Source organism: Carcharhinus amblyrhynchos, chromosome 11 (genome assembly GCF_965287045.1).
Source record: "Carcharhinus amblyrhynchos chromosome 11, sCarAmb.v2.hapA, whole genome shotgun sequence".
Lineage (NCBI taxonomy): Eukaryota > Metazoa > Chordata > Chondrichthyes > Carcharhiniformes > Carcharhinidae > Carcharhinus > Carcharhinus amblyrhynchos.
The window spans coordinates 32,196,949-32,208,994 of NC_137334.1; the positions used below are offsets into that span (position 1 = coordinate 32,196,949).

Sequence of the window (12,046 nt, forward strand, 5' to 3'; positions counted from 1 at the left end):
GTGGAAAGAGTTTTATACCAAATTCCATTCAATCATTATTGTAATTCAGTTGGGAATTGATAAAGAATCTCAACTGTAAATTTTCATCTTCACAAAGGAAACTAATCTGAATTATTACAAACATAATGCATTGCCAAGAGTGATGCAAGCTATTTCAAAATTACTGTATTTCATTCCTGTAGTTCAGGCATGTCCTTGGGGTTTCTGAAGAACAATAAGCCATGGAACACCAAATCAGAACTCCAAAAATATATTTTAATGTTTATATAACAAATTAAATACATTAGTGTTTATTCAAAACATCAAATATTGTATTTTCAGACCATTCAGAATAATTAACACTGGTCCATTTGCCACTGAAGTAGCAATTTCAAATGGTGCAGACCACTTGGATACAATCAACTACTCTCCCAGATATCCTCTGACCCTTGTAATGTTCTTTAAATTGAATTCCAAAAGGAAACGTTAATATTAACATTAGAGTATATGTACTGTCAATCACCACTTTACAGTTTAATATTTTAAAGATCAATAAGGTTATGAGGGAGGCACAGTTTAAACTATGTTCTAACATACTTTTGGTTAACGATCAAGACATATTAAAGACATTATTATAGCAACATCAGTACATTACAGGTCGAAGTTCAAGAGGACATTTCATGGCAACAATAAACACAGATTTCAAATTTGTTGAATTGTACCGTAGGGAATTGCTCTCAATTCCCTTTATGAGCTAATCTGCCACTACAACAGAGCAATACTCTACAGCTATTCTCCAGTTAACTACAGGTAATATAAAATGATACTCGACTTGACTAAAACGTAATATGCAGCTACCAAAGTAATTTATTACACACTTTGGACAGGAGTGCACAACCAGTTGTTGGAATCTTCTGTAATAACTAGCATTGTTGGTATAATTATTGCATTTTTATTTGTAGCCTTTTTAATGCTGCATTTATAATGATTCTTGGTCGGTCTGTAGCAGAAGTACTACAGGGCTTTGGCTGCCTGCGTGATCAGATTAAAATATCTGGGCTTTGATCAGTTAAATTCTCCAGAACCTAAATGCAATATGACTTCAGACAGAAGACAAACTAAACAGGAGAAAAAAAACAGAAATCAAGGCAAAAAGATACAGTTACAAATCTCCTTTAATGCAGACTCATATCTCAGCATATTTCTTCTGTTTCTAACAGAAAAGTTGCAAATGCAACTCTTTTAGTCTTTGTTCACTACTTCAGTCATCCCCCATGAGATCCAAAGAAAATTGAGATGCACTGCTTTTAAAAAAAATGTAGTATAAACTGTACAGCAAAAGTAAAATTAAGTAAACATAAATGAACAGTGTATATAAACAGAAATAGCTAATTAACAAGTATATTTTAATTAGAAAGGAATTAAGCTTTGATTCCCCTCCCCACAATTTTAATTAGGGATCTGGGAATTTTCTGATATCTAGTCTGTCAACAAACTAAGTCGAAATGAAGCTTTTTGACACTTATTGTATTTGAGAAAGTAGATGGACAGTGCTCAAAAACCTAGTCAAACATGCACAACTTCTGATACACGTGGATAACTTTGGCAATTGTGTTCGAAATACACATTTGGAGTGACCTTTTGTGCATTTCATACCTTGCCTCTCATTACACTGAGATCACCTTGTGGCCGACATTGGATTAGCTCAACTAGACCAATTCAAAACTCAATTCATTGATCCAATTCCATCCCACATCCCTTACTAATGATAAATGAGCATATTAAACATATATAATCTTAGATATCACATGTGTACTGCACCCCACTTTAAATAAAAAAGTATACAACCAAGAAGGGTTTATTAAGCATATGCTAGACAAGTTTCTAGAGAAAGGCAATACATTATCCATCTTAAGCTACTAAAAAATCCATGTAATGTATTGTTACTAATTATTTTCAATACTGGGTACCATTAGTAATAGAGTTTTCTTTTCTTCATGACCAATTCTTAAATAAAGTTAAATAGTTTCCTCAGTAAGACCAGCTGCACTTGTAGCCTTTACTCAATATAGCCAACAAGGAAACCATTAGGTTAGAAATTATTCATTCAGTTTTCTACTGAACCAACAAACCCATTGTCCACAGTAACTTTGATAAAACAGAAACCACAATAATGGAACAGATATGAGGCAACATTGGTCATAAGGCTCTTGTCACGATGCTTGCTGATGCCATTTTGAGAAATAGGCAGATTTGGAAGAGGCTATCTAATATCCTCAGGCTCTATTTTGATAGGTTTCAATACTTCATTCTTCTTTTCTGTGTGATTTAGGACGGTCTGACAAAACTCCTTCAAGGTTCCTATGTTTTCTGTTACATTGAAAAAAAATTAAGCAGTCTGGAAATAGATAACATTTCATACAAGAGATGGAATCTGCTACCACTGCCTTGATCTCTGTAGATATCCTGATCGCCGCTTTTACCTATAAGCTGACATTTAAATGTTTGCGGTTTAACCACATTTAAAAACTCCCTGTTCTCCCCCCTTACACCACAAGATATAGAAGGTGCATAAATGTTACATTAACATAAATTGTTTATGCCATTATTTTTAGAAATTCAAATGAAATGAGCGGGATCTCAATTATATAAACTGTACTCAATTTAAATTTGCATTGGGTAGCTTTGGTCTTGATAATATTTATGATTATTCAGTTTTGGCAAAATTAAAGATACTGGTTATTGCTACAGGTTTTTTATATGCATTAAAATTCTCTTTTTTATACCCCAATAATCCAGTGTGTTAGTGGAAAGATCTATCATTTGTCCCATTTCTTCAATATATTGAACATATAGAAGAAATATTGTTGTACTTTTTACATTAAAATATTGCTTGCATTGATTTCCTGGCCTTTTAATACTAGGCAACTACAGCAACCGGAGTTAATTCAAAGCTTCATTCACAAATTTACTGGTGTGGCTGGGAGTATAGTGCTAAGAGCTCCTCAAAGGCAGCATGATGGTAGAGTGGTTAGCATGGTTGACTCAGCTCCAGCGACTCGGGTTAGGTGGAGGTTAGATGGATTGCCATGTTAAATTGTCCCTTAGTGTCCCAAAATGTGTAGATTAGATGGATTAGCCATGGGAAATGTGTGTGGTTACAGGGATAGGACAGAAGAAAGGAGGCCTAGGTAACATGTCATAGTGTTGGTGCAGACCTGATGGGCCGAATAGCCTCTTCTGCAATGTAGGGTTTCTGTACTAATCAATACAGGCAGCCTAGGAGTTAACCAATCCATAGGTAGACCCAAGATACCATAAAATGAGGAATTAGTGCAAACCCTCACTCAAAAAAAAAGTTTAGCAATAATAAGACTATTTTCAGTAGCACTTTTGACTATGAGACATAATGTATTGGGTGCAGAATCTACTGCCTCAGAAAAAGTTTTGATCTCAATCAGCTTACAATGCAGGGGGTGGGTGAGGTGCATATGTCTGCAGGTCCACAAACTCAAGTTGTTTTGCATTTGCTACACTTTCAAACAGTAGCAATCAATGAGAGTGTAAGTGGAATTGAAAGTCTGGGAGTAGGCTGCATGCTTGTGCAAAAAGTCAAAGAATTATATATATATTATTAAAATGCACAAGGCATTTTGATAGCTGTCCGTGACAAATAGTAGTACCTCTATTAATTAAGATAATGTACAACCAGCAAAATCCTACACTCTCATTTTGAAGGGGCTGGACAGGGGAGACAAGAGAGGTTGTTTCCCCTGGCTGAGGAATCAGGGACATAGTCTCAGCATTAGAGGCCAATCATTTGGAATAGTGAAGAGGAGAAATTTCTTCACTGAGAGGGCTGTGAATCTTTGGGATTCTCTATCCCAGTGGATGCTACATCGTTGAATGTATTTAAGGTTGTGATAGACTTTTGATTTCTCAAGGAATCAAGGGAAAATGGAGTGGATGCTAAAGATCAGCCAGGATTGTACTGAATGGTGGTGCAGGCTCAACAGGCTTGTGCTCTAGTTCTGTTCCCACTTTTTATGTTCATTCAGTCCCATTTCTTAACTTCATATGTTCATGTTAACAGGCCCTATCAACTTATTCACATTACCTGAAGAGTGAGGCTCTCTTGGGTTGCTTGAATAAAGTCTGCTTAATTCATTCGACACTTGCTGAGCAAGCTGTAGATCTTCTCTTGATACCATTTGCTGCATTATTTGCCTACTCTGATGGTCAGAGATCCTGAGATTCAGTGGTTTTTCAGCTGAAAGCAAAAGGTTGACAGAGAGAGAAATAAATACTAGTCCTTAATTCAGATACAAACATCATAAACAATGCAACAAAGCTAAAACGCTATAGATGCCAGAAATCAAAAATAAAATGCTTAGATGATCAGACAGCTCGTGCAAAGATAAACATAAACAAGGGCAGAGTTCTCCAACGTCACCCACAGCGGGGATTCTCCGGTCTCAATGCAGTGAACGGAGATTTGGTTGAGTGCCAACATCTGTTTTTACTGGCAGCACCTCCATTGCTGGGTGCAAAAAATCTTGCCATTGACTCGACTCCTCCACAGCTGTTGCTTCACCTCATCCAGCTGTCCAGATTCATTGTTTCATGAACAGAAATCATGGGAGCAGAGGATGGAACACAAAGCTAAAGTAATTAGGATGTTCACATTTGACACATACAAGGTCCCTCTTTTTTATTTTAAGCTTCTACGTGCACTGATGCAGTCCATCCCACACACGTGCTGAAGCCAAAAATAACTCAGGAGCTTGGCACTCTAATTCAGTTAGTTATCCATCAGCATGCATATAGGAGTAGGAGGAAGGAATGTTTAGGTGTGCCTTCCTAAAATGCGTGTCTAGCTGCAACTCAATTATAACTGTTTGAGGGGTGGAGACATTGAAGAAAAATACTTTATTACAAGTGAAATGGAAAAGGTCCATGCAAAGTATTCTGTACTGGGGGGTGGGTGATTGGCAACTAGACAATCTATTACAGCAGCAGATTTCATTTATATAGCATATTTAGAACAAAAATCACAAAACACTGGGAACAGAAGGGTAAGGGCAAAAATAGAGTCAGAGAAAGTGGCTCATTGTCAAGAGAACAATCACAACACAGAAAAGAAGAGCAATAAGGATGGTGTTAGCTGTGGAGAGGATGGATGTGGTATGATGTGTGATGGTCACAACAAATCTGGTTTTAGACAGAACAAGCCAGTCATGCACCATGTGTACAAGGATCTGCAGTCCCCTTCCCCAGTCTTAAGGTATGAAGGGGACAACTATAGTATCCCTACAGTGCAGAAGGCCATTCAGCCATCAGGTCTGCACTGACTCTCTGGAAGAGCATCTTGCCTAGACCTACTACACCCGCAACCCCATACATTTACAATGGCTAATCCTCATAACTTGCAAATTTTTGGACGATAGTAGGTGAAACATAGAGGTCAGCAATCAGCAATGACTTAGTGGAGGGACAAGGATATCTAAGAAAACTTTTAGAGATACTAGGATACCAGTGTCATAGGAGGCCAAAGACAGTCAAAGGAAAGCAGTTGAAGTCAAGTGCGTTAAAAGGGAGCTGGGTAGGAAATGGACAAAAAAAAAGGATGGTGATCATAGATAGACCATTTAGTGCTTAAAGAAGAAATACATCTTGAAGGAATAGGGCAAAAATCAATATTGAGACTTGGCAGAGTTGCACCAAGGTCACGATAGAATATATAGGGTGCAACTTTGTTGGGGGAGGAGGAAGAAAGGAGTCACCATTCGGGAGTCAAATTTCAGAACTAGAATATCAAGAGATGTATTTAAAGTGAGGATATAGATTGGAAGGCTTTGCTCATTTGGAGTAAGTTTTCTCGACATGGAACAAATCAATGACTTAGCGGTATTATCGCTAGACTATTAATCCAGAAACTCAGTTAATATGCTGGGGGTCCAGGTTCGAATCCTGCCATAGAACATAGAACATTACAGCGCAGAACAGGCCCTTCGGCCCACGATGTTGCGCCGACCAGTTAAAAAAAAACAACAACAATGACCCATTAACCTAAACCAATCCCTTTTCGTCCATAAACCTGTCCACAGACCTCTTAAACGCCCCCAAACTAGGCGCATTTACAACTGCAGCAGGCAGGGCATTCCAATCCCTCACCACCCTCTGGGTAAAGAACCTACCCCTGACATCTGTCCTATAACTACCCCCCCTTAGTTTAAAGCCATGCCCCCTCGTGCTAGATTTTTCCATCAGAGGAAAAAGGCTATCACTATCCACCCTATCTAAACCTCTAATCATCTTATATGTTTCAATAAGATCCCCTCTTAGCCGCCTTCTTTCCAGCGAAAACAACCCCAAATCCCTCAGCCTCTCCTCATAGGATCTCCCCTCCATATCAGGCAACATCCTGGTAAACCTCCTCTGCACCCTCTCCAAAGCCTCCACATCCTTCCTGTAATGTGGGGACCAGAACTGCACACAATACTCCAAGTGCGGCCGCACCAGAGTTGTGTACAGTTGCAACATAATGCTACGACTCCTAAATTCAATCCCCCTACCAATAAACGCCAAGACACTGTATGCCTTCTTAACAACCTTATCTACTTGATTCCCAACTTTCAGGGATCTATGTACACATACACCTAGATCCCTCTGCTCCTCCACACTATTCAAAGTCTTCCCGTTAGCCCTATACTCAACACATCTGTTATTCCTACCAAAGTGAATTACCTCACATTTCTCTGCATTAAACTCCATCCGCCACCTCTCGGCCCAGCTCTGCAACCTGTCTAAGTCTTCCTGCAAACTATGACCCTTCCTCACTATCTACCACACCTCCGACTTTGGTGTCATCAGCAAATTTACTGATCCACCCAACTATACCCTCATCCAGATCATTAATAAAAATCACAAACAGCAGTGGCCCCAACACAGATCCCTGAGGCACACCACTTGTAACCGAACTCCATGATGAATATTTACCGTCAACCACTACCCTCTGTCTCCTATCCGCTAGCCAATTCCTAATCCAGTTCCCTAGATCACCCCCAATCCCATACATCTGCATTTTGTGCAGAAGCCTACCATGGTGAACCTTATCAAACGCCTTACTAAAATCCATATACACCACGTCCACTGCCTTACCCCCATCCACCTCTTTGGTCACTTTCTCAAAAAACTCAATAAGGTTAGTAAGGCACGACCTACCCGCCACAAAACCATGCTGACTATCTCCAATCAACTCATTACTCTCCAAATAACTATAAATCCTATCCCTAATAATTTTTTCCAAAACCTTGCCCACAACAGAAGTGAGACTCACCGGTCTATAATTCCCGGGGAAGTCTCTGTTCCCCTTCTTAAACAATGGGACAACATTCGCTAACCTCCAATCATCTGGTACTATACCAGAGGCCAACGACGACCTGAAGATCAGAGCCAGAGGCTCTGCAATCACTTCTCTTGCCTCCCAGAGAATCCTGGGGTAAATCCCATCCGGACCAGGGGACTTATCTATTTTCAGACCCTCCAGAATATCCAGATGGAGGAATTTGAATTCAATACATTAAAAAAATCTGGAATTAAGAATCTACACATGGCCATGAAATCATTGTCGACTGTTGGAAAAATCCATTTGATTCACTAATGTCCTTTAGGGAAGGAATTCTGCCAACCTTGCCTGGTTTGACCTGCGTGTGACTCCAGAGCCACAGCAATGTGGTTGACTCTCAACTGCCCTCCAAGGGCAACTAGGGATGGGCAACAAATGTTGGCCATCCAGCAACACCAATGTCCCATGAATGAATAAAAAAGACTCACTGGAGTTAGAAGGACAGAGCTGAAGAGGAAAGTGGGACAGGAAGGAGTCTGATCAACCCAAAAAAAAATGTACAAGAAATGGAAATGGCCAGGAAATGGAGGAGCTCATTTCTTTAAAAGGAGATTAATTGATTCTTTGGAAGAGAAACTAATGGATGTCATAGTGAACATGGCATGTTCAAGATGGAGCAGAAGGACACAAATTGCACACCCAGGAAAGACTCATGTAGCAGCAGGTGGGTTTTGAAGTGGAATATGCAACTGAGCCAGTTACAAGGACAAGCTGTCAGCCCATTTTCTGAGATGGTGTGGGTACTAAAATATTATGCTTGTCAGAGGCTTAAAATGGTAGTTTTAGAGTTGAAGCTGTGAAAAGCTATCAGGTTCTGTAAAATACACTGAACCTGTCAATTTATGGGCTGGCAATTTAAAAGAGGTTTCCAGTTTAACTAATCCTAAATAATATAGCAGTAAACAAATTTTGGTAGTCCAAAAACAATTGGACTAATTCATGCACAAGGCCGGGTGTTCACATGATCTGAGCTTTCATTTCATCTTCTCTTCTCATTTTAAAAATGCCAACGAGGAAACACATGCAAAATGGCTGTTATTTTCTTTCCCTTTTGTCTACATAAAATAATCCCAATAATCCAACTTGGTTTACAATCAAAATTGTTTCCAGCATTGCACTGAGAAATTATTCTACTTTATTTAAAGTATACCTGACATTGAATTCACACTAACCCGAATGATAAAAAGAAAAGCCTGCTATGAGATCACAGATTCCTGTTAGACAGACTGATGGTATAGGATATGTTCTACACATTAGGCATGAATGAAGGTAGCTCGCTCTTCCACATCTTATTTTTGCAAACCACTATAATGGAGCTGATGCCACAGTGGATCCATCAATCACAAATATCACCTGATAAATTTGGATTAGAGATTAGACTTGGGCTAGAATCAGGTTCACTCAAGTCTGATGCTACACAAAATTAATTCCAGCTTCAATATCGTGCCATAGCTTTAAAATTAGTTATTCTTTCTGAATAAAAATGTTGTGTTACTGAGTAAAATCTAAATACATCTGGTTCTGTGCTAGAAAATGCAATAATTTTTCTACTTGACTTTGTGTGCAGTTTAATATTAACCAGCATATGCATTATGTACGCCAATTAGGTTTTGTACCTTGTCCATCCATAGTCTCTGCAGGAGGGCTTCTGGAATTCTGCTCTTCAGAATACAGCCTGCAAACTGTGGCAGACGGATGTCTCTCAGATACTTGTAACATATCCTGACCTGTTTGCTCACGCACAAGCATTATGTATTTAGCCGCTATTGTTTCAAGTTGAATCTGAAATAAACAAAGTGCCAAGATATTTTAATATATCCCCTTTTAATTTCTGAGCAGCACTGCTTTAAAAATTAAAAACATCCACATCACTGAAGGACCATCTTAATTGACTCTCACAATTTAATCAAAATGCTATTTGAAACCTATTTCCATCCCTCAAGTGCAGAAATGTCTAGTGCCCAAAATATGTAATGTTAAACATTTTAAAATGAAATAATCCACAACAACAGATTTATTATCTTTTAGACTGTTAATAGTTGCTCCTTCTAATTTTACATTCAGTTAAACGTATTTTTTAAAAACTTCCTTGCATTTTCTTCTTACGGCCTATAGATCTGGCAGACCTCAGGTCGACGCAAGACTCCTTATTTGTATTTGTAAATCGAAGACCTGATCCAAGCAAGGCCACCAAATGCTGATTTTTTTCAACTCATTAAAATGCAAGAGGCATACTGCAACCTCAATGTTTTCCAGGAGACCAATGAATTTTTGGGGTGCAAACTACCCCTCCATACATCTGCTTGCTGAATCATCCACCAAAATCCTGCCCAATTTAGTACTGGCTTTAAGTTTTAATTTAGGAAATAGCAAAAATATCTCAAATTAAACTGGGTTACTAATAAAAATTTGCGACAGATGCTGGAAATATAAAATAAAGGCAGAATATGTTAAACTACATCAGGCAGTGTGGAGACAGAAACAGAGTTCATGGCCTGGATTTGATCCCAACACCGTCAGCTTTTAAAAATGGTGAGGAGGACCTGGATCTAGATCTCCTGTCCCCATTTACAATAAATCACATTTTCAGGTATGGCAAAGGGGGCTGTGTGACACACAGGAGGGAAACCAAAGCTCAGTGTTGAGTTCAAACAGACCCCATCTTCACTAAGGCAAGGGTCTTAACCTGCAGTATGGGAGCCATGAACTTCTGGAGTAGTCATAAATCCTCTTGGAAGGGTTGATAAGACCTGTGGAACTTCCAAGATAAAGCTTATTGCAGGGTTAGATGGAGCATGGGAAGTTGGAAGGCTTGATGGTTAGAGGGTCTAAAATTTAATGAAACAACTGGGAAGCAGCTTGGTGCGGCAAGGCAAGAAATTTCACTCCTACACTACCTACCTAGGGAGCAAACGTTCAAGCCAATATTTCAGATCAGTAATTTTTGGCCTCACGACGATCATTGATCTGAAACTTTGGCTCTGTTGTTCTGCTTGACCTGTTAAGTTTCCAGTACTTTGTGGTGTTTACAGACCCATTGAATTATGCAATTAATCAAAATAATTTTCAAATTATAAATTGTGCAACTAAATTGAAGGTCTTCACAAATCATGTGCAGATAAGGATTTTTTTTAAACCACTTATCTGGCACACAGCTGCTCTTATTAGATAGAAAATATTCATAAAATACTTTTTGCTTAATGATGCAATACAGCACAATTTTTAATTGATCTTATTGGACACAATAAATTTGAAAAGAAAATAATTATAATATAAAGACAATATCCTTAACAGCTTTCCATTGCAGGTCAATAGATAATGAATGTTAATTCAGAATTGTCCACTGATTTCTTCCATTTACATGTACTGCTGATTTAGCAAAACATTGAGTAATTAACACTTAAATGTTGTTGGCTCATAGAGGAGCTGAGCAATAAATATCACCAACTCTCAAATAATACAAGAAACAAATATTTCATTGGCACATCAGTCTTTTCCCATGATTCTAGATAGCAATTTTGTACATAACTCTGATATAATCCATGTAATGATTATTCAGGTTCAACCACTGAAAGATCAAACTCAGGTGTTTGGGGCACCAGATTAAAAAAACCACATCATACAAGATGGGACATTCCTACCTGCTTTTGCATGCCTTTTTACAATCAATCAGCACCTACACTGTCAGAATCCTAGAATAGCACAGACATTTAACACCATTCGGCACGTTTGTTGAGGTTCTTTTGAAAGAGCTTAGACCTATCGCTGCCTCTGTTCATATGAAGTGGAAAGGTTTTGACCATTAAGTATTTATCTAAATCCCTTTTGAAAGTTACTACTGAAGCTGCTTCCACCTCTCCAAGCAGTGGATCACAAAAATTCACCATTTCTTCTCATCACCTCTGGTTCTTTTGCCAATTATCTTAAATCCATCCACTAGTACCAGTCCTCCTGCCACAGGAAACTGTCTCTCTACATCCAAGTACTTCCCTTTAAAAACTTTTCCCGACCCTACTCTGCTGTAAAGTAGACAACCAGAATCTCTTTAGTCTTTCTATGTAACTAAAACCTTTTATCCTTGAACTTTTCAGTAAATCTCCTCTGCACCCTTTTTAAGTCCTTACATCCTTCCCTGTGTGGGACTTAAATTTTGACAACACTGCAACTGGGGTCCTGTCCATGCTTTCTAAATGATTAGCATAACTTCCTTGCTCGGGCTAAGGCCAAATTGTCATCTCCTGTGCTATAATGACTATTGTTCTATTGTTTTCTTATGCTTCCAATTATTCCATGCCTTCATAAAACAAGTCTTCTCCTTTTCAAGATCCTTTTAAGAAAGGGCATAAGGAAGCTTCTAATAACAGCAGGCTAATCAGTTTGTAAGGTTTTAGAAACAATAATCAGGGAAAATGCACTTGATAAGTTTCAGTTAAATAAGGAGAGCCAGATTTGTGGCAAACACACAATGCTTGACTAATAAAAGATTTTTTTTTTGCTGGATAAAGGGAATGCAGTGATTATTATCTACATTGATTTTAAGAAAGCTGAATTTCACAAGTACTACCTGAAAGGCTGTTTAACAAAATTCAGGCTCATGGAATAGGAGAGTCAGTGTCAGTTTGGATAAAACACTGGCTAAGGACACAAAACAGTGAGTCA

The 12,046-nt window shown here is 38.5% G+C and overlaps 1 protein-coding gene across 1 annotated transcript in view; it reads right to left on the reverse strand.

Moving 5' to 3' along the window:
- Positions 1-241: 241 nt before the first annotated feature.
- Positions 242-12,046, reverse strand: part of nab1b (NGFI-A binding protein 1b (EGR1 binding protein 1)) — an 83,729-nt gene continuing 71,924 nt past the window's right edge. Inside the window, 3 exon segments of the mRNA XM_080198815.1 lie at positions 242-2,349; positions 4,097-4,249; positions 9,004-9,169. Coding sequence (XP_080054941.1) covers positions 2,243-2,349; positions 4,097-4,249; positions 9,004-9,169 — 426 coding nt within the window. The 3' untranslated portion in view covers positions 242-2,242.